This window comes from Athene noctua, chromosome 15, assembly GCF_965140245.1.
Source record: "Athene noctua chromosome 15, bAthNoc1.hap1.1, whole genome shotgun sequence".
NCBI lineage: Eukaryota > Metazoa > Chordata > Aves > Strigiformes > Strigidae > Athene > Athene noctua.
In genome coordinates this window covers 4,452,456-4,474,758 of record NC_134051.1, presented here as the reverse complement: position 1 = coordinate 4,474,758, position 22,303 = coordinate 4,452,456, and the positions used below count along the sequence as shown (strand labels likewise).

The 22,303-nt window shown below is 55.1% G+C and overlaps 1 protein-coding gene across 2 annotated transcripts in view; it reads left to right on the top strand.

Annotated features, from left to right (window-relative positions):
• NHERF2 (NHERF family PDZ scaffold protein 2) overlaps window positions 1-22,303 on the top strand; it is a 38,230-nt gene that overhangs the window by 10,756 nt on the left and 5,171 nt on the right. Inside the window, exons 3-6 of one of the 2 annotated variants that reach the window (XM_074919810.1) lie at window positions 15,472-15,648; window positions 18,894-19,047; window positions 21,194-21,237; window positions 21,882-21,944. In XM_074919810.1, the coding sequence (XP_074775911.1) occupies window positions 15,472-15,648; window positions 18,894-19,047; window positions 21,194-21,237; window positions 21,882-21,944 (438 nt within the window). Of the gene's footprint in view, window positions 1-15,468; window positions 15,649-18,893; window positions 19,048-21,193; window positions 21,238-21,881; window positions 21,945-22,303 lie in introns of both variants that reach the window. The other variant, XM_074919809.1, reaches the window with a different exon arrangement.

The following is a 22,303-nucleotide window of genomic DNA, read 5'->3' as shown; positions in this document are numbered from 1 at the left end:
TGCTTGCAGGGATGCACTTGAGCAGCTTGCTTTAATAACAGCCCTGCTCATAAGTGGGCTCCTTGCCAGCTGTTTAATGGTTCTGTTCAATAGTAAAAATATTAAATGGTTTCAAATAAATTAAAAATCTTCTGGCACAATCAGGGCTTTCTGCATGTGCCCTGGCAGCTGCACAAAACCTCTGCTGTGACTTTGCTCCATCCCTTTGAGTTTTCTGGGCTGGTTGGGCTCACAGTCCTGTCATGGTGGAGAAAACCTTAAAACAATATTGGGTTTGGGGTTGGTTTGGGTTTTTTTGGATTATTTATTCCTGTCACACAAATGAGTTGTGGAGGAGGGCACACGCTGCACGTTTCCAGCTGTTTGTCCAGGACTGTCTCTGGTGCCACCGTGCAGTGTGGGCGGGTAAAACATCTCTAGAAGTTTGACCTCAGACCTGACAATGCTGTGGGTCTGGGTGAATCCCACCTCCTCCTGCCCAGCCCCACCCTGGGCATGGGACTGCTCCCACCCAGGGGCAGAAGTTTTGATGTTACAGCATTTCTCATGGGGAGGGGAGTGACACGAAGCAAAGGTGCTGTGCGTATGCTGATTTACAGCATGTGTTCCTGGGCCAGAGGGGGCCAGGGTGTCCAGCTGGTGGCTGGATACACCCAGCTTCTGAAGGAGGTTATAAAGAGCAGGTTTTAATCTGTAAGGCAACACCCCTTTGCTGGTTGCAGCCCTAAAGGCACATGAACGTGATGCGATGGTGGTGGCATCGCTTCTGTGCACTTCGTTCCTCCCCTTCCATTGGGCACACAAAGGCTGAGATGGAGTGATTTACCCAGCACTATCAGAGACCTTAGTGTATGAATTAAGGTCTGAATCAAGCTGGTTTTGGCTCTCAGTCCTTGGCTCCGTCTCTAGGGATGGAGATTTTACAGGCAGTAATGTTGAGAGACTCCAGGTTGGGATATGAGAGGGAGAAAAAAATTAAAACTCATAATCAGTGAAGGGCTTCTCCAGATCCACAGGTCTCTGTAAATAAGGAGTTGAACCCCAAGTTGTCAACATAATTATTTCTGGCAAGATCCATATCGTAACTTAATTTCTTTACAGCTTTTGCCTGAACTCCTGAGTTTTGGTTCCACTGCTGTGTATATTTAAACTGTAACAGACTTGGAGCTGTATTTTGTTGGCTAAATGTCTCTCTTTTCGCACTAAAGCCTTGCGAGAGTTTGTTACCAGTTAAAAAAAGCCAGTGGTAGATGTCTGTTAGTGGTGAGTCTGTGAAAGCCAAATTGAAAAGTAGTTCTGAGCAAGGGGAGGGTGAGAAAGACTATTCCCTGTAGGTACTGATACTGCGGTGGTGTGTGGGGCTGCTCTGTGGGTGTCTTGGGCTCGGACAACTGGGCAGTGGGTCTTTCCCTCGGTGGGGTCCCCAGCCCCAGCACTGCGCCAGCCTGTGCGCTGCCCCACGGCCGGGGATGCTGGAGAAAGAAGTGGGGCAGGTGAGTTGGTGTCTGGATGTGGTCCTGGGCCCCTCCGTCATCATCTGCCACAAACCCAGTTAAGCGAGGCTCACTGCCTGCACGGACCCTGCCACTTGATGTGATTAAACCCTCTTAGGGGTTTACAGGGACTAATCCCATTAAAGGAACAGCAGCACAAAAGGTGGTGGGAGGGCTAATCCTGCCTTGTTGAGCTGAGCTCCCACCCTGGGCTGTGCTGTAGCAGCTCTTCCCACAGCCCTGGGGCTGGGGCCGTGCCACCCGGTGGGACCAGCATTCCCAGGGTGTGAACCTCTGCCGTGGGGTGGGTCTGCAGTGGCTCTTCCCAAGCCCCATCACCTCCTGCCTTGCCATGGTTGGCACAGTGCTGGCTCGCTCGCAGCGGGCTAGTAGTCACTCCTGGGCAGCCAAAGGCCATCCCAGGTAAATCAGTTAATTCTGGCCCTGGGGTTGTTCATGGTTAGCAGGATTTAATTAAGACAAGCCCTAATTAGTTCTAAGTAGAGTGAATAGTCTGCTTTGCCTGGAAGAGTTCCCTGCTCTTGTCTGGCAGCTGCTAATGAGCGCAGGTCTCCCACAGACATCGGGGGCTGCCTCTGTCCCAGGGATGGGGTACACAGGAGACCCGCTGCTGTGCTGGGGAGGTGCTTGGGGCAGCCTGAACATGGGCATAAAAATTGCCTTGCGCTGCTCCTTGAAGTGGCTGTTGGGTTTTTCTGGGCACCCAGATCCATCTTTTGGTTTTGCAAGCGGCTTTGCTGGGGCCATTCCTGGGGCAGCTGCTTTTCCCATGGCTTTCTGGTCCACTTCAGCCCTTCTCAGGGGCAGGGAGCCCTTCTCAGAGCCCCGCAGCTGGCACTGGAGTGTGCCCGGCACCGCGCACCCGCCTTTGCTTTGGGGTTTATCAGCAGGAGCAGCCGGAGCCTGGCACTGGCTCTGGGGGTTATCGCGGGAGGTTCTCCCGCTCTGCATCGAAATGCACTTTGTCCTGGACCACCCGCCACGGTGCAGGGCTTTGGCAGAGCTGCCGCCCAGCCTCCTTATCTGCCCCGGCACGGAGGTGTCGTTTGGCCGCCTGGGCTGGAGATAAACACCAGCCCCTCACCCAGGAGGGTGCTCAGCTCCCCGCAGTGTTTGGCAAGCAAAGGGCATCTTCTGTGACCTTCTCAATTTTTAAGGAGCTGGGTTTATAAAACATGTCATTTTTGGAGCGGAGTATCGCAGTGGTACAGGCCGAGCGAGTGAGCTCTGCTGTTCCGCGGTTGCATGGGGTCTCAGGTTGATCCCGTGTTTTCCAGCAGTGCTGTGGGACACAGCTGGTGCCAGCAGCTTGCGATGTGGCTGTGGAAGGAGGGTTGAGTTATGTGGAGGGGGTTGAGAGCCCCAGGCAGAGCCATGGACTTTGGGTGCTGTGTCTGGATCAGCTCCAGGGACAAATTTTGGGCAAAAGCTTTGAGTTGTGGGGTTTTGGGAGGAGGGGGTAGCTTGTGTGTCAAGCCGAGGGCTGTGAGCAAGGCCTTTCACTCCTGCTTTTTGGAAAATTGCACCCCTGGATATTTTGTTGCAGAATTTCTAAATACAAAAGGCCTTACATTTGATTAACCCCAAGCGCGGGTGCCACAGCGCTGGCTTTACTTTCGGTATAAGGAATGCAGAGGATGTTTGGAGCCCTCCCCCTGCCCTGTTTCCTCCAGCGAGCTGAGCCGCCCGGCCAAGACAAATATTGGTAGTAAACTATTGAACTTCCCTGGTCCCAGTGCTCCCTGGCGCTCACAGAGCAGCGCCTGTTCTCCCCCTGTCCCCGGGCAGGGGCCGGGCTGGGGAGGCACAGATGTGTCCCCGTGCTGGGGATGCTGCTGGGTGGTGGTGGGACCTGGAAGGCATGCGGCGAGTGCGCAGCACACTCTGTGGAGCTGAAGCACCTGCGGGGCTGCCCCCAGCTCCTCCTGCCCCGTGTCCATCACACCCCTCACCCCAGCCTGGGCACAGGGTGGGCTTGGTGACAGAGCAGGAAGAGATGATCAGCCCCTAAAGGCCAGTATGGTGGCTTCTGTGAGCTGTTTCCCACCCTGCACGTGCTTTATTGGGCTCTGTAAGTCTAAATATAGCACCCGTGACCTCTTCCTCCAGGGCTGCGGAGGCTGCGGGAGGTCGGGGGGAGAACCAGGAGCTGTGTCCTTGCTGGCCCAGGGTGCAGAACACAGGCTTCTCCATCCTGTGTTAGACACCTCAGCTAAAAGCTGCCTTTCTGCTGGGCTGCAGGATATTTATTGACCTGCTGGGGACTGCACCCCCATCCCCAAAAGTTAGGTTTTTTGGGGAGCTCCTGGTGGGTTGGAGCAGGAAGCAGCTGTGGGCCATGGGGTTTGGGATGTGGTGCTGCAGTGGGTCCCCCGGCACAGGTGCTGCAGTGTGGTCATGCAGCTTGCAGGGTGCAAGCCAGGAGTTCAGGGCTGGGGGGGATCTAATGGGGTGTGGGGGCCTCTCTGGAGAGGGAGCAGTGCTCGCCGTGGTGCCCTCACCACCTCGAGGGGTTTTCCCTCAGCGTCAGTGGTGCCAAGCTTGTTGCTCTTGGGAGCGCAAAGCTGGTACGGCTGGATTCCTGCTCATGACCCAGGGTTATTAAAGGCAGCAAATGGGGCCAGCATTAATGAATGGTTTGGTGGTTGCTCAAGGCTTGGCGGCAGTGAGAAGCTGAGGAGTCCAAAGAGCAGGCTGATACAGCGTGGTCAGCAGTTTTATGGTGCACGGCTCCAGCCAGGGTCTCTGGCTGCAAGCGAGGGCGAGCTTGGGTGCGGGGTGTGCATTGGGTCCTGCCCTGCACTGGATGCTCTGTTTGGGACTCCCTTGCCTGTCTTGGAGCAGGCTGAGGACACTGAGATGTGCCACTGGGGGTGACAGTTGTGCCTCTGATTTGGGTGCCGTGGAGGGGCATGTCTCTTTCTCAGGGACCCTGAGCATCCTGCTGTGGCACGGCTCCTGGGGAGGGAGGGAGGGAGGATGGTTCAATCTGGGAAGCTCATTCCCAGCATCTCCTGCCTTCCCATCACCCACAGCAATCCCTCCCCTTGCCTGGGGGTTCGTGGGGAGCGTGGGAAGGACTTTTCCCCCTATTCCAGCAATTCAGGCTGTGGTTTGAGCCCTGCGCAGTGATCGATGCTCCTTGACTCCTTTCCCTCCTACCCGCCAAAAAACAGATCCCTCTGGATCTGGTGAGATTCCTTTGAATCCAGAATGGAGATCCCATGTTTCTCCTCTTGGACAAATCCCAGCCTGCCAGGACCCATGCTGCTGCCCCACGTTGTCCCAGAGCTGATCCCTCCGGAGCAGGGGAGCTCGCTGGTATCCCGGCTGCGTGTTGCCTTGGCAGATGGTGCTGGAAAAGTTGTCTCTCAAAGAAAACACATGCACGTGGCGGTTTTGGTCTCCTCCATCCTCCCTCCCCCGTGTCATTCCCTGGGCTGGGCCAGCTGGTCCCTGCTCCCAGCCAAGCCTGTGCTGCTGTTCCTGGCTTCAGCCTCGCCTGGGGGAGAGCGCGGGTGCCTTTGCTGCCTAATTCTGCTCAAACGCCAGCAAAGCACGGGGTGGGGGGGAAGGCTGCTTCTTGTGGCTGAGAAATTCCCCAGCTGGAGGATTGCTGAGGAATGGCGGGGACAGCTTGGCTGGTGACTTTGCTGCTGGGGGGGAGGCGAGTGGGATCAGAGGGACCCCAGCCGGCTGCCCTCACCAGGGGACGTGCCTGTTGGGGACTCTCACCCAAGATTGTCCCCACCAGGGATGTGTGGTCGTTACCAGGACATGGCCCTGGCCACAGTCCCTCTCCTGAGAGGCTCCTTTGGGCTCAGGAATTTCCTTAATGCGCAGAGGGAGCCGCAGCACGGTGCCTGGGATTTTGGAGAGGGGCACATTTAGTCCTACCCCCTCACCTGATCAGCTGATGAGGTCAGGCTCTAATTCCTTTGCAAGCAAATTGCCTAAAGCTGAAACACTGGTGGGAGGCCCCAAGTGAAACGCTTTCCCCATCACCCTGCTCTGGTGTGGGGTGCCTGGGTTGGGGGCAGGAGCCATCCCATCCCATGGGGCAGCTCAGCCTGGCAGGCACTCTCACCGTGGGCTGGAGATCAGGCGTCCTCCCCACCCTTCACATCCTTCCTGCTCTTGTTTTCTCCTGCTGGGCAGTTTCTCGGGATAATAACCTTTTGTCGTGTCTGGGGCTGTGGCCGAGGTCCAGCTCTGCAGCAGGGTGCTGGCACGGCCGCCCCGCTCTCCCAAGGGATCTGCATCCCATAGCGCCTGGGAGGGACCAGGTTGGGGTGCACAGGTTTGGGGGACACCTGGGCACTTTGGTGCACAGCTCAGGAAAGGTGTTGTACCCCTTCCCGCTGCTCCTGCAGTGCCAGGGGACCATGAAGGACCTTGTTAATTTTTTCCTGATTGCTTTTGTGTTGCCCTGGAAAGGGCCGCTGGGTGCTGCGGGTCACCAGTGACAAGCCACGCTTTCCCCACTGCTGTGTGTGACATGGCTGCAGGGCTCAGGGTGAGTGTCCCCAGGGACAGCAGGTCCCTGCTGTGGCCGTCTGTGGGCATCATCCTTCCCCTCTGTGACTGGAAGGAGCCGTGCTGCAGGCGGGGGGTTTCCACTGCACGCCCAGTCCCCCTCCTCGCAGGAGCCACCATTGGGCTGTGACTGAGGGCAGAGCAGGGACTCGGTGGCACCCCGGCTGGCACTGCCGGCCTCAACTCAGTGCTTTCTGAAACAGAGCTGGCAGGGGCTGGAGACTCACCAAAAATATCCAAATTACCATATCAGCTCCGGCTTGGCTGTGGGTCCTGCTGAGTACCCGTGGCTGGACACTTTCCATGGCTAATTGGGCTCGCTCGGCTGTCTCCCGGCTGGCCACCCGCTCCCTTTGTGCTGTGCCGTGGCAGAGGAGGCGGTGGGATGCATCCAAAGGGCACCGGGTGTGTGAGTGCCAGTGCAGCCCCCACTCCTGCAGCAGCCCCCCACCATGGGTAGAGACAGCGCCTGGCTGAGCCCCCGGGGCTGGCGGGAGGATGCTGGGGCAGCAGCTCCTGGGGAAGCCAGCACAAATCTTAGTGTCTTTTGCCCCTTTAAAAACAAGTAATTTTTTTTATGCTTCTATCATTCAAACCCAGCTGGAGCAATTTAAATAATTGGAGCAATTTGAATAATGGCAGCAATTTAAATAAGCTACAGAAGCCCAGACCTTGGGTTTGGGGCTGGCAGCCTGCACGGGCAGGTGAGGTGCCTTGGTGGCAGTTTGGGTCGGTGGTGGCATGAAGTTTTGACACCGAGGCAAGGGACAGTGGCACCACGGCACAGGTTATGCTGGTGCCCTCAGGAACCTGCAGCACCCTTCCTCTCCTCCTGGTGATACTGAAGATAACTCTGCTTGTTTCAGGGTGACCACAGGCCCTACTAAAAAAGATTTTGTGGCAGCTCAGCTCCTTTTCTCTCAGGGCAGGGATTGGCATGGACACTGCTGCAGACCCCAGGGAGCACCCCAAACTCTCCCGGCTGTTGTGATGTAGAGGCAGCAGCTGTCACTGCCCAGGAGATACTGTAAAGCAATGAGCTTTAAGAGTGCGTGTCAGTCAGGCTGTCAGGTCTCTACTGAAAGAATGAAGTGAGGTTTTTCTCTTTTGACCACTGGTGTTGGAGCTGAAACACCTCCTTGGCTAACGGGGTGGGTGGTAATTAGAGTTGTGGCTATATAAAAATGGAAACAGGTTGTTTACTGAGCTGGTCCTGCCTGAGGAGTTATTCCTGGCCTGGCTGGTGGAAAACCTCCGAGTTATTCCCTATTCTGCAGGTGCTGGAGGGGGTCTCACCGGCCAGGGGGCACCTCTGGGTGCTGGAACTGCTGCCTTTCTCCCCCAGCCCCACTGCGGACAGGGGCGGTGAGGAAGGGGAACATCTGCTTGTGTTTTGGTGGGCCTGGCGTCCGTCCCACCAGCCCTGTCTCCCCTTCCCCCTCTTTTATTTATAGCGCTTCACCAACATCTGGAGTTTGAGCCGATTTGGCGCTGGCTGACTCCAAGCCGGGGACGGAGCTGGGTGAAACGTGTGCGGCCGGGGAAGGAGGGAGGGAGGGAGCCCCTGAGCCCTTCCCAGCAGCGTGTGGGGGGCTGCAGCATCCTGGTGTGGAGCTGAGAACCATCCAGAGGTTGGGAAGCCCCGGCAGCATCTGGTTTTCCCAGCAATGGGGACAGTGGGAGAGCTGCTGTGTCCTTGCCCTGTGGCACAGACCTGGGGATGCTCTGCCTCCCCCCTTGCAGCAGTCCTGCTTTCTGGCTGTGTTTTGAGGCTCCTTTGACATTTGCCATCAGCGCTCAGCCCTGTCCCCCCTGCAAAGTGTCACTGAGGTCCTCCTGGCCCGGGGGGATGCAGGGATACAATAGCCCCCTTTCTGGTGCTGCTTTAATGGGAAAATTTGAGTCATTCCTGGGGGAAGGGGAATGAAAACCAGCCCCGCTGTAGCAGGCAGCGGATCCCTGGCACGGCCGTGAATGGAGGCAGCAATCCCGCTCCTGGCCGTGGCATGAGCCCAAAGCCTCCCCGGTTCTCACGGTGAGCAGGGCTGCGGGCGCTGCCAGCAGCCACCGTGAGGGCTCCCGCTTCTCCCAGCTTTCCTCCTCTTTGTAACATGAAAGACAGTGGGTTTAAACGGTGGGGATGCAAAGACACCCCCCCCCACACACACTCCCCTTCCTTTCTCAGATCAGGGCGGTGAGCATCTGCTTAAAGTTAAGTGCATCCCCAAATCCAAGCGAAGGCAGCGGCCTTTGAGCTTCCAACAAATTGTAGTAATAATAGTGGCAATTAAAGCTTGCCTGCGGCTCAGCTCGGCTCCCAGTATAACCATTACTGCCAAGGGAGGGTGCCTGTGTCAGGGCGGGTGTAAATGGGCCCCTTGTTCTGGTGGTGCTGCAGCCCCAGGCCCCCTTCCTGCACGAGTTTCTCCACCCGCTTGGCTCCTTCCCAGCTCCCGGCATTGCCCCTCGCTGCTCTGTGGCTGGTGTTTGGGTTTTGGTCAGGATCCTGTGGTGCTGGAGCTGCCCTTCTCCTCTGCAACCCCCAAAGGGGTCCCTCGCTGCTCAATGCCTGCAGCAGAAAAACCAAAGTGCAGGGGAAGGCAAGGTCCTGGCTGGAGGTGAGATGGCAGGGATGGACACTGAGGCCCTGAGCAGTGTTCTTTGTCCCCCCAGGACCTCTTGGTGTCCTGAGGTGGCTGTGGAGCAGGATGGGAGCCCGGTGTTCCCCAGCCCCGGTGGGCTCTGCTGGTGGAGGTTTTCTTTGCAAGGAGCAGGCGAGCAAAGGAGCCATTTTCTGACCAAAACCACATGTGAAAGAGAGGAAGCGCCATGGGAGCTGACTTAAAAGAAAATATGTTAACAATGTAAATTAGGCAGGAATGCTCCTGCCTGTGTTCTCTCCAGCTCAGCCGAGCAGAGGCGGAAAGGCCTGGCATGTCGCAGGGTGATGGTGAGCCTGGAGTGCATCCAGGCGGTGCCGTTCCTGACAGCCAGATTAGAGCCTATTTGGCTGCCGCTGCCCCCAGGAAACAGCAAAACCCACTGGGACCTGCCCCGAAATCACCGGTGGATACAGAGTGCGGTGGGTGAGGTGGTCCCAGGTGGGACTGAGCTGATTAAGGGACGAGCCCTGCTCTCTGGTGATGACACACAGTGATGGGGCTGAGGTGGCGGATGGGCTCAGCCCTGCTTCAGCAAATCCCTGTGCCGGGGCAGGTGAGCAGGGCCGGAGCTCCTGCTCCCACCGCGGTGCTGCCGTGGGACACTGCCTGCTTCCCAGCTGTGCCAAGAGCATCCCTTCAGCCTGGACGGGGGGTTCAGGGGGTGAACCCCCTTGCTGAGGTTCAAGGCAGCATCGTGGCTTCACCGTGCTGGTCTGCAGGAGCCACTCTGCCCTGTGGTGCACCAGGACCCACCAGGCTCTGCGGTGGGTGACACCGACCCGGCCTCAGCATTGGACTGTCTCTGTGCATGTGTGTGTGCACTCAGCAGTCCTCCTCTCCCTCCTCTCCTGGAGGACCTGGGACAGCCGGGTGTCCATGCCAGCACCGGTGTTGTATTCCTAGAATAAATCCCTAAGGCGTGACCTCTCAAGGCGTTTTAGCCCATTGCATGCTGTGCGTTTGCCCCACGCATTTGCTGCAGGGCAGTGGGGCTGGAGATGGCACTGGGATGTGGCTACTGATGGCTTTGAGCATCCTGGAGACACGCGTGGCTGTTCCTGTGGCTTTGGGCTGGACTGGGACGCCGGCAAGTTCCCTGCTTCTGCTTAAAAGCACGTGCAGATGCCTGCATGACAGAGGTCTTTGAAAAGCCCTTTTCTTCCCAGTTCCTGCTCAGTCACGCTGTGGGTGCTGGTTTGAAGGCACGGATTAGTTTTGTGGGTTAGTGCCCTTTGGGAAGGCGGCAGCGGTGGGCAGGGGCTGGGGGGGAGCATGGGGATGGCCCCAACCCAGGGCTGGGAGCTTGGGGCTGGGTCAGTGGTGAGGGCGAGTGGGTCTGACGCTGGTGGCCTTGTGGCCTTGAGCTTGGGCCAGTGTGTGGGTGCTGGAGCCAGGGAGGGGCTTTTCTAGGGACAGGTGGGTTTTGCTTGGACAACAGGGTGTGGGGGGCTGCTCTGCTGCACCTTAAAATCTGGGAGGTGAGTTTGTTTCAGGAAACAGAAAAGACAAAAATGTGGATGGTTTGGTGCTTCTGTGAGTGGATTCTGCTTGAGTGGAGGTTGGCACCGACTAATTCATTGCATGGAAACCCGTTGTTAATCAGTCAGTGATGTTTATGATACCACCTCTGTGGTGGAGTGTGCCTGAAGCCTCCAGGTGTATGAGATGGGAATGGTCCCGGTCTCTGCAGGGACCTGCATAGAGGAGGGTCAAAGCCTGTGCTGGGGTGTCCCAGTGACCTGGGGGGGGTGTCCCTGGGGGAACCCGATGAGCCAAGGGATGTCCCCAGGGGACCCCAGCTCCCAGCAGCAGCACTAGAAACTGAGGGGAACAACAACAACAACAAAATATGTTGTAAGAGTTGCAATGAGATTGTGAGAGCTGGCAACACCCAACCAGGGTTGTTTTGTTTTTTTAATTGAGAGCATTTCATTGTTATTTAATGTCTTGTTTGTGCATTTTTAAATGGACCAGCTCGAACAGCGTTTCCGAAACCTTTTTCCTTCTAAAATGATGATGATTTGCCTCAAGTGGCAGGTCCAGGGGTGGTGTGGGAATGCAGCTTATTGTCCAAGCAGCATTTATCTGTGCACGCACACACGTACCTGGGGATGAGTATAGGCAGTGATACTTGTAGGTGGAGTATGCCATGCTATTGCTGCTTAATCCAATTTATGAAATTAGTGGCCACTGGTTACTAGATTTCTAGAAAAATAATTTGCTTCATTTTTTTCTGCATACCTTTTTTTGCATGCAAGCAGACCAAAAGTACAGTTAATTTTTGTTGCTTTCTAGTGTACTTGTAAATCTAACTTACCCAAGCTGTTTCTTATGTTCTTGGTGTGTGAAAGGGTGGCAAAGCCTCCTCCAGAGCAATACTGAAGCGTTTCTGCGGCAGTGAGTGGTGACGAGTTTCTGCGAGCCCAGATAACGTGCCACTGTTACAGGGAACACTTCATCGCAGGCCTTGGGTTTCACAAAGGCAAAATTCCCTGCCCCCCCGGGAGCTTAGGAAATTTCTTCCCAGAACACAACCAGGGAAATGCTGGCACCAGTCAAAAAGAAAATAAATAGCAGAGCTGGCAAGAGATGCAGCAGCTCCGTGTCAACAGAGCACATAAGTGCAAAGTGTTTGAGCATGTGCTCGGGTCTGGGTGAAGTGAGGGGAGCATCTGTGCTTGCTTCATCCCAGAGAGGGGCTTTGCAGGCTTGTGGGCTAAGACCTGTTTTTTCCCGTGGCTGAGGACTGCTTTAGTTGGGAGCTTTAAGAGCCCAACGAAAGCCCTGGATCGTCTCTGCGGGAGGTTAAGCAGTTTTGCCTGAGGATTTCTGCTCGGAACAGATGCTGAATTGGGATTTTATTTATTTACTTATTTATTTAAAACAAAGATCTTGAATTCATTTCAGTTAAGGACCTTGAATTCAAGATTTTGTGGGGAAAGTAGAGCAAGCCCAGGTGGGACACGGCATTGGTTACCACCCTTGCAGCCAAAGGGATCCTGCAGACGAAGCTTTCCCCTGTGTGGTTTATTTATTGAGTAATTTGATTTCACTGGTGATCTCAGGGGATCCCCTGAAAGCAGAGGGACTGCCCCTAACAGTACATTCCCCTACAGCCTCCTGCCAAGCCCTGGGGATCCCCATGCTGGGACAGCAGCTATAATGTGGCATTTTCACATGATTTTTCTCAGCACTTTTGCACTGCTGACCCTTTAAAAACAGAGTAAAAGGAAAATGGTTAAAGTAATTTCTAAACCTAAGTAGGTGATCCCAGACGCATTCCCCTCATGCCCCTTTTTCCTAGCTGCACAGAGCCCTGTGCATCCTTTAAGGTCGTGCAGATCCGACCCTCTTCGGCCGGTTGAATCATTTCCTGTTTTCAGTTTTTGAAGAACTCCAAGCTGGAAATGTTTGCAGATAGGGTGAACTAACTGCTCCGGGGCCATGGGAAAAATACAGACGTGCTAAATCTGCAGAGGGAGAGGATGCGAGCACGGGGTCGTGGCAGAGGGGCTAGTCTTGGCAGGTATCTGAGGTGCTGTGGGACCCCTGCCCTGTTTTGGTAGGAGCTGGGTTTTATCGATCAGCAGGTGTTGCAGTGATGATTTTTTTCCCTTTTAAGAACCTATCTGTGCATTGAGGTATCAATGCCAAGAGCATCATGGTGCTTGTGTGGGTCTTTTTTCCTCCAAAACTTGCTCTAGTAGCATCCCCGCAGCTCAGCTCCCTCAGTGCTCTTTTTATAAAAAGCTGCATTGCCAAGTTAATCTCTGCAAGTGTTCAGGTACAGTTTGCAGCTGGTCTGAGCAAGCCCAGATGCCCGTGATGGCTGCTACCAACAGCAGCTCTCATTAAGTGCTTTTTGAAGAATTGGGCGCTCTGGCCCTGAGGAGTCGAAGTGCCCAACGTGTCCCTCCTGCACTGGAGTGGTGGCATCGTGGGCAGCTCTGACCTGGCATCTAGTGAGGGCTGGTCATCTCACATCCCTCTTTTTTTTTTTTTTTTTTTGTTTTATTTCTTTTCCCCTGGTGCTGGGATTGAGCTGGTCAAGCTGGTTCTGAGTCCCGATCTACCTCTGTCCCCCCTGGGCATTGCAGCCACGACCAGAATTCCCCTGCTTTTTGCCCCAGGACTCCGGGACTGATCTCGTGGCTCACTGTCGGAGAGCACAGTTGACATGAACCGTTGCAAGTGGGGGCAGATGGGTGTAAGCGGGTACATCTCCAGGGGTTGCTGAGTGCCGGTGCTTGGCCCTGGGGAAGGCTTTGCTGTCACCTCCCTGCTTTGGGGTTCAGTGGGGCTGGGGGGGTTCAGGCTGTCAGGCCCGTAGGGGCTGGGTTTGGGAGAGCTCAGTGTGGGGAAGCAAGTCACAGAGGGAATGGAGGAGGCAGTTTGGTGTGCTCAGCCCCCCTGGGAAGGGGCAGCCTTAAGTAATGGGGGGAAATAGCAGATTTTTTGTGTTTGTATTCCCAAAAAAGGGCTGTGTGGGGATGGAGACTGTGGTCATCCCCTGAACTCCTCCAACACACTATGAACCCCACCAGCTCGAGTATTTCATAAGCACCTCGAGGCGAGCTGTTCTGGGATGTTTATTTACATCCCATCGAGCTGGCGGGTGTGTATGGGGTCACAGCGAGCACCAGCAGGGTGAGGGGGAGTTTCCCCCCCACATTGAGGCAGTCGGGGGGGGTTTCTGCTTCCCCTCGCCCTGTTCCCATGTCTCACCCCATCCTCAGGTCTCATCCTATTGCATCAAACCTGCAGCAGACAGTGGGTGCTGGGGGGTCTCTGGGGCCCCTGCTCATCAGGCGGCCATGGGCACTGCTCACAACACGGGGACACATCTTCTCTCTGGCATGAAGCATCTATTTCTTACTGGGGTTATTTGGGTTTATCTCTTGTCATCTGTGGCCTCTGTCCCCTGCCAGCAGCAGCAGTGTCACCCTGCCAGGGTGTTTATGTGACTGATGGTGCCTGTGCTCAGTGTGGGTGACAGTTGATGCCCTGTGCTTGGCAGAGCTGTTCCCCAGCACGGTGGGTCTCTGGGGGTAGTCGCTCTGCATGTCCCTGCCTGGTGCTCCTCTGGAAAATCCCTTCTTTGAGGGGATGGAGGAGACAGGTTCAGTCCCTGAAGTGACTTAGCCATGGTGGCCCCAGCAGCAGAAGCCAGCAGCTCGCTGGCAGTGCCCGTCTGCCTGGCAGTGGGGTGGGTGGCACGCTGTGCTCCTCCTGTGGGAATCAGGCACTGAGCAAGCGGTACCATCAGTGGGTCACCACTGTCCCCACGGGGAGCCAGGAGATCACCATGTGCCAGTGAATCGATTCAGCTCTTCACTGCCCTCCATATTTGCCCCACCGTGTCTTACAGTGGCCAAAAATCACCTTGTATTGTTGCAGACAGAGTTATTCCCCATCATCATGGGGACACACGAGGACCCTGCGGATAGCCACAGTGGCAGTGGAAAACATCCTTTGACTTGTTTGGCTCCTGTGGCACAAGGTCTCTGTGGAGCTGGAGCCCCTTGGCATTGTTCCTGGGGTCCCCCCCACGTGTGTGGTGGCCAGGCCACGTCTCCTGGGCATCAGCCACAGATGCCCTCAGCCCCTGCAGCATTTCCTGGGGAGGAAGGGGCTTTTAAGCAACACTGGGGGTATTTTGCAGAAATAACCCCAAGGGCCTGCAAGTGCAAGGAGCTGTTGGAGGATGGAGGACATCCCTGGGCACGTGGTGGGAGGGGAGGGGGTGCAAGTTTGGTGTTTCATGGCGCCTCTCAACCAAGAGAGGAACGTGGAGGAAATTGCTGCGTGGGTTTTTAATTTGAAAGGAAAGGCTGTACGAGATTTCACCATAAATGTGATCTGAAAAAAATCTGTTAGCAGGAGGGGAGTGGCGTTTCTTTTAATGAAAGATTAAAACTCAGCCACAGGGGATGTTTTCCTTAAATTACAGATGAAAATAAAAACCTGTATCTCCAAGACAGCTCTTGCTAGGGACATGGTGCTGTGCCAGGAGCTGTGGGCTGGGAAGGGGCCGTAGGGAGGCTGGTGGGGAGAGCAGTGTCTGCAGGAGTGTAATGGGTCCTGCAGATCTGGAGAAAAGCTGGGATTTCTTGCTCCCCTAGCTGCCCTGAGGAGCCATAAAGCATTTTTCCATGGGATAGGGGGAAGTGCTAAACTCCTCACGTGCTCCTGTGCCTCCTACAGCATCATCCTACATTTATCCTACAGCAAGCTCAGCCTTTCCGTGCTGCAGGGAGCTGCCAGGCATGGGGTTCATCACCCCAGCCCCCAGAGCCCCTCTGCTGGGAGGTGATCATACCCGCCAGCGATGCCCATGTCACTGGGACCAAGGGCATGGCATTGCCTTAAATAAATAACTAAGGTTAATCCAGTGTCTTGGTGAGACTGTGCTTTGCCTGGGCTCTCGGGTTTGGTTCCTCCCTGCCCAGGGCTGCAGCCGTGGGGCTTGGCTGCTGCCAGGAGGGTCTTGGTGTATGGGTGGATTATATCTGTGCTGTTTCTGGTGAAGGAAATACATTTTTTGTTGTTGTTTTAATTTTTTTCTGGAATGGTTTTGGACAATTGATTTTCTAAAATAGACTCAATGAGAGGAAATTCATTTGTTAACCTGTCCCTGCTCAGCGTGCAGATATGGTGCTTCCTTGGTAGCTTTATTTATGATTGCATCTGCTTTAGAGCAAAACCAAACCTATAAATTAAATGTTTTGTCTGCCCTCAACCTCTCCTCTGTTAAGCAGGATTTAAACGGACAGAAGGAGCTGTGTCCACGTCTCTGCCACCTGAAGAAAGGCCCCAGTGGCTATGGCTTCAACCTGCACAGTGAGAAGTCCCGGCCGGGGCAGTTCATCCGCTCGGTCGACCCCGACTCGCCGGCCTCCAGAGCGGGGCTACGGCCCCAGGACCGGCTGGTGGAGGTAATGGCACAGGGGTTTGGCTTCCTGGGAAGCCTTTTGGGGTTTCCTCAGCATATGCTGTGTGGGAATGTTCAGTCCTTCCCAGCCTGGCAGGAACAGCCGGGTCCTGTCCTCCTCTTGCAGGTGGGGAGAGGGACAGCAGAGGTGATGGGACCCTCAGGGAGCCAGAAGCTGAGAAACCCCCATCCTGTGACTTTTTCCATCAGATCATCCCATGTTCTTCCATAATACAGAGCTGTAAAACTGATGTGGGTGCTTCAGCAATGGCTTCAAGGTCCTTCAGCAGCTCATTCAAAGCGGGCACTTGCGAGCACTGAAAGGGGGATGGTGCTGCCAGCTCTGGCTGGCACAGAGGAGGGTTGGAGCAGGCAAATTGCTGCCCCTGTGCCTGCCTGGGTGGCAGTGGGATCCTGTGGGCAGATGGGGTGCTCCATGGGTGCCCATCTCCCTCCCCTACAGCACAGCAAGCCCCATAGTTGGCGGCATTGTCTGATGCCACCCAGTGCTGGAGCTGCAGCCAAAGGGGTGCTGGGGACGCGTGGGACCCATTCCAGCACTGGGGAGGGGGTGACCTCCCACCCAACCACCCTCCGGTCTGGCAGCTAGCCACAGGGACAGGTCAGTGCTGCCCGCTGAGCTGGTGCGCTGCCAGGCAGGTGTTTGGAAAAAGAGGGGAAAAAGCTCTGCATAGATTTGAAGACCCAAAATTGTGAAAGATGGAGAGAAACTGCTCTTGGAAGCAGCTTCCTGGTCACTGAGTGCTGGACCACACGTGTCTTGATGTGACTGGGAATTGCCCTCCCTTCGGCTTATTTGTGTCTTGTGTTTTTCCTGAAGAACAAGGTCCACCCCTCCGGAGCTGCCTGTGCTCCGGGCAGGGCTTGGGCAGCACATGGACAGAGGGAGAGGGGCGGGCAGGGCTGGATCTGGCAGCCGGTGCCCCAGGCCTGGCAGCCATCACCCCTTTTGCTGTGGGAGCTCGTGGATGTCCCCTGCTTGGGGTGATGTGTGGCCCTTCCCCAGGAGGATGAACCCCAAAACCCTCGCATGGGGACCAAGCCGTGGCCCTTGCCACCAGCTTGGGGGAAAAGGGGTTTTCACTCCTGGAAGAAAATGCTCACATCCCGCAGAGCTGGGCAGGTTGGGGAAATACTAAGGTCACAGCACTCGCCTGCTTTCTAGCCCCATCAATAATTGTTCCCCAGCCAGTGGGAGCTGCTGCCTCTCCCCAGCACCTGAAAGTTTAATGCCAGGAGCAGCGTGGGGCAGGGGCTGTGAGCAGGGCACCGGCGGCAGCAGCTCCCGGCAGCGTGGTGTCACAGCAAGGAGCTGTGTTATTTATTTATCGGTGCTTGGCCGAGCGCCTGGCACACACAAAGCAGTGAGGGGTGAGCTGGTGAGCTCAGAAACCTGATCCCCTCCGTAGCTGCTCTTTGGGGCTTTGATAAATATTTGATGCTCCTCAGCCCTGCTGCCCTGGGCAGGTTGGGGGTGCTGGGGTGGGGGGAGAGCAGCCCCCTGCTGTCTGGCCAAGCTCAACCTGGGGTGAGCACTGGGCATGAATTGGGGTGACCTGGAGTGACAGGAGGGCGATGCTGGGAACAGAGAGGGGTTACAAGCCAGCAGCTGAGGTAGCCAGTGAGATGCAAAACCTGGGGAAGGGGTTCCCCTTGTCCTGGCTCTCAGGACCTGCTTCTGCCCCAGGTTTCTGTTGAGGCATCCAAAACACAAAGGGGAGCCCAAACTTCGGAGCTGGCCCAGCTCAGGCTCTGCAGTGTTCACTCGCCTTGTCCCTTTGTGGTGCAGACAACCAGCTGTCACCTGTGGGTCATGTCGATGCCCCAACCCCCCGACAGCCTCAGCACAACCCACAGGTGAAAGAGTCCACGGCTGGGCCAGGACCAGCCTCATCTGCTGTCCCAGTTCCCAGGGATGGGCGGGGGCAATGCCACACTAGTGTAGCTCAGTGACCTGGGTTACCCCACTCCCAGGCTCGGTCCCCAGCTCTGGCATCACTGTGTTCTGCTCTTCAGGGTCTGGCATGGGAGAAGGCAGTTGTCTGTCTGCAGGCAGAGAAGGAATAAAACTATGTTGTTGCTGGTGATCCTGGAGAGCCGTAGCCCTGTAGGAGAGCAAGTGTGTGCATGCAAGGCATGCAGTTATAACGTTATGTGCAGCTTAGAAAAACAAACGGAACCTGCTGTCCACTTCTAACGAAGGCCTGTCTGTGCTAGACAGATTTCTGAAGCCTTTGGTTTGTTTCAGAAAGCTGGAGTAGTGGAGTAGCTATTTTTGAGAGGAGGTTACTCCATTCCCAGTGATCTCTGCCCCACTAACTCTCTCTGCCCTTCTCTGTCCGAGCCAACTAACACATCGCTCTGCTGTCCCACGGGCAGGCGTCTTCTGATGCCAAAGGCCGGATGGGCAGCAAAGGGTGGGTCGAGCTTTGCTGGAGATGGGCTGGAGCATTGGAAAGAGATTATCACACAAAAGCGTGTCCAGCAGCAAGGGGCTGGGCGGTGCAGAGACCTTCCCCTGTGGGACAAAGGGTGATTCATTCCCCACTGTGAACAATGCCTCGAAATCACAATTGTCCCCTCGCTGTGGTGAACAATGGGGAGCAGAAGATCATGTTCCCCAGCAGGTCCCAGCTCCCACGCAGGGAAGGGAGAAATGAATCTGTGCAGCAGGCACGGGAAATCCACGGTTTTCCATCGTGGAGGGATGAAAGATGGTGTGGTGGTACCGCAGCCGCCTGGGCAGGGTGGGGGAATAGGACGCACCGGGGGCACCCAGCCTGCTGTCCCTGCACATGGTTGCAGCCTGTAGGCAGCCTGAGATCCCTGGGGCACATCCAGGGTCAAGGCTGGGTTTGAAAGTGCTAAAGAGGGGAGTAGGAGTGTTTCAGCAGGATGTGGATGTGAGACGTGATGGCAGAGTCTGGGATCTGTGATTCCCGATGGATGCGTTTGGGATGCGGGCAGGAGTGGAGGTGTGTGGTAGCACGAAGGATGCTCTGTCATCCCACCAGGGGGGTGGAGGGTGGTAGGAGACCATGGCTGGCTTGAGAATGGGGACAAAAAAGCCTGCAGCCTTCCTATCATCCCAACGGAAATTAAGAAAGGAAAATCTCATCCCTTAGGGAATGAGGAGCATTCCCCATCTGCTCTTGGGGTCAGTGAGCTGGGACCAGCTTCTCTGCTGTGGGGGGCACAGACTTGGGTTCTGATGCCGTTGCTTTGCAGGTGAACGGGATAAACGTGGAAGGCCTGCGGCACTCGGAGGTGGTGTCCCACATTAAGTCGCGGGAGAACGAAGCCAGGCTCCTGGTGGTGGACCCCGAAACGGATGATTACTTCAAGAAGCTGGGGGTGACCCCCACAGAGGAGCACACCAAAGGTGAGACCTCGCTTTCCCTGGGTGACCCTCCACCGTGCCTGTGACTCACCGTGGGACTTCACAAGTGAAGAAGAGTCATGTTTCCCTTCTGTCTCATCCCATGGTTGTTTCCTGAGCACCACCCAGCTATTTATAAATAGAGAGAATACTTCCTAATCTAGCCAAAACCCAATTTGTTATTTTTACACAGTGAATAATTAATTTAGGAACTTGCTGCATAATTTGGCAAAGTGTAGTGGGATCTGGGGGGAGCTCAGTGAGCAACGAGCTCACGGAGGGATGCTCAGTTGGGAGTGGTCCAGCTGGTTGGGGCTGGGAAACCTCCCTGAGGGCTGTTCCTCGGACCCCTCCATTTTTGGGGGCAGCACCCACACCCTGAGAGACAGGGTGTCTGGCGTTAGAGTGAGTGGACCCTCAGGGTTTGGGGGAGCAGAGCGCTCTGCCGGGGTGCTGAGTTGGGGTCTGGGGAGGGAGAGTGTAATAAATCCCACGTTGCAATTAGGAGCATTGAGAAATACCAGGGCAAACTCTGTGTGTGTGCAGGAGGAAGAGTTTCACGCCACAGCAGTCACAGGGGTGGCTGTTGCAGAAAATATTTTCCTTGCTGTTGAAACCTGGCAGAGAAAGCTGCCTGTCCACTCCCCAACCTGTTGTGCTGTGGCTCCTGGGTGGAGAGGGAGCGGGGCCCTCCCCAGCCCGTCCTGCCCCCTGCAGCTGAATGGGGAGCTCTGTTTCCCAGTACAGTTGTGCTTATCTGATCTGCACCCCAGCTCGCTCAGATGCTCAATGGGGAGATTTGTCCCAAGAAATGGGTCAAACAGTGCTGAGAAGCGCACGGGGCGAAAGTGGTGTCAGATGCTCCACATCGGTTCGAGGAGGAGCTGGGGCGAGAGCTGTCTGCTGGCACGAGTGATAAAGGAGCCCTTGTTCCCCGGGGTGAGGACGCAGCCGGGGCCACGGACACGCCGGGGGTGTGGGGGGGTGCTCGAGCCCCCACCTTGGCTTTACAGCCCTCGCTGCTGGCTTGATGCATTCGCCAGAGATGAAGAGTTGGGGCTGCCTGGCTTGATGACAAAGTGCTCTGGTAACTTCTGTTGTTTGCCGGATAAGAGGAAATAATAATTGCACTCTTTAATCAAACCGCGTTGACCTCAAGCAGACAATTTCAGAGTCTTACAGCTGATCCTTACCCCCTCAACGTTTTAGCCAATGCCTGTATTTTATGCACCTTTCAGGATTAAGGAAACATGAAAATGTTTCCAGACATGCCAAATTTTGAAATTACTTTTTTTGAAGTCCAGTTTCACTTTAATATTGCTCGTGATTTGAAGCTTCCTTCTCATTTAAATAACATTATCTCTTAGCTTCTTCTGATACCAGAGACTTTAGCATCTTTTCTGCTACGAGCTGACTTTCTTCTCATGACCATCGCTCAGAGCATATCGTACTATAAACACGAGTCTAACATTCAGTATGATAAAATACTCAAGGCCAGGGTACCTGGGGAGCGGGTTGTTTGCTGCACACTGACACCAACAAGATGCTGGTTTTGGCAAAGAACCTTGGGTTAGTTTTTAAGATTCCTGATTTAAAAGCCTCTGAAAAAAAATTACTTGAAAAAAATGGGAGTACGCTGAATTTAGTGCTTATGGAAGGAAGTTACTTGGTCCCCTGCCTGGAAGGTGTTTTTTTCTGCTGAGAACACCTTCCTGGAAGGTGTTTTCTTCTGATTAAAGTGGGGCTGTTTTTTAAGAGTCCTGATTTAATGGCTTCTGAAAAAAATTATTTAACAGCCAAAAAAATGGGAGTGTGCTGAATTTAGTGCTCGTGGAAGGAAGTTACTTGGTCCCCTGCCTGGAAGGTGTTTTCTTCTGATGAAAACATGGTGAAATGAAGTGAAGTCAGGGGAATTGGAAAGAATTTGGTTCCAGAAGGGCACAAGGGGGATGGAGAAGCGTTTGTATGAGTGCAGAAGCAGCGCAGGACAAAGTCAAGAGACAAGATATGTGAGCTGGTGAAGTTGGTGGGATGGGCACAGGGGAAGGTGGGCTTGGGTGGGCGATGCTGGGGGGTGCTTGCCCAGGACCTGAGGCCAGCAATCCTGGCAGAGTGCATTTACCACGTGTTTTCTCTTTCTGGTCTCTAGGTGTGGTACCTCAGCCCTTGACAAACGGATCCGCACAGACCCAGGTGAGCACTTGCCTGCTCCAGGATGCCCCGATGGCCGGGGTGGCTGAGCAGCAGTTTAGGGGAATGTGTTGGAGTGATCAAGATGGATCAGGAGGGAGAGGTCAGGCTCCCGGCTTGCCGGTTTTCCTCGGCTCCCACCTGCGACACGTGAGCATGTGGGGATGAGTTGCCAGCCTGCAGAGCAGAAGGGGTTGCTCACGATGTTCCCCAGGCTTGTTGAGCTCAGCTTAACTGCTGCTGGCTGATTTTAATTGCTATGTTAAAGCTGTAACAGCAACAAGGCTGGTTTTGGCCCATTTAATCATTGTCCCCGGTGACAGAAGGAGGAGGTGAGTGGCTGCCCAGGGCTGGCAGGATGGGGACCAAGCTCTGCCTGGCGTGGGGCTGCAGGAGAGCAGCAGCAAATTCCAGGGAACTCCCATGTGTCCACATGTGTGTGTGCACACGTGTGTGCAGGGTCCCTTGGGGAGGTCCCTCCCCTCCAGGCTCTGTTCCTGTCCCTGGACAAGCCGGGTGTTGCTCTCTGCCTGCCAGGGTATCTGGGATGTCTGTCCCCACCAGGCTGCAGCATTTTTCTGCCTAGCTTTTTTTTTTTTCCTAATTCTGATTTGTGCAAACTGGACTAACATTCTCATTCCCACTAGCTGAATGGAGGATCCACATCTTCATCTCACAGTGACCTTCAGAGTCCTGGGAAGGAATCAGAGGTAAAAACCCCAAACATTCCCCCTCCCACCTGCCTTACAGTGCTGTGTAAATGCCTTTCAATGAATTTTCAGCTTTGTCTCGCAGACTTGGGGGCACTTATATCCACCCAGCAAGCAAAATCCAGAGGTTTTTTTCATCCCTTGCACTGTAGATGTGCCTGAAAAGGAGCCGTGAGCCACCAGCAGCTGCTGGTTCCAGCACGGAGGTGGCCACATTGCTGGGATGGATCAGTAACTCCTCAGGCAGCTGGTTGAGGGCTCAGGACCCTCGGGGTGACATGTGCTGTAGCAGCATGAGCTGCTGGCCCAGAGATGTTCTTTCCTCTCTTTGAGGGACAGAAAAGCTCGTGGGGGTTGTG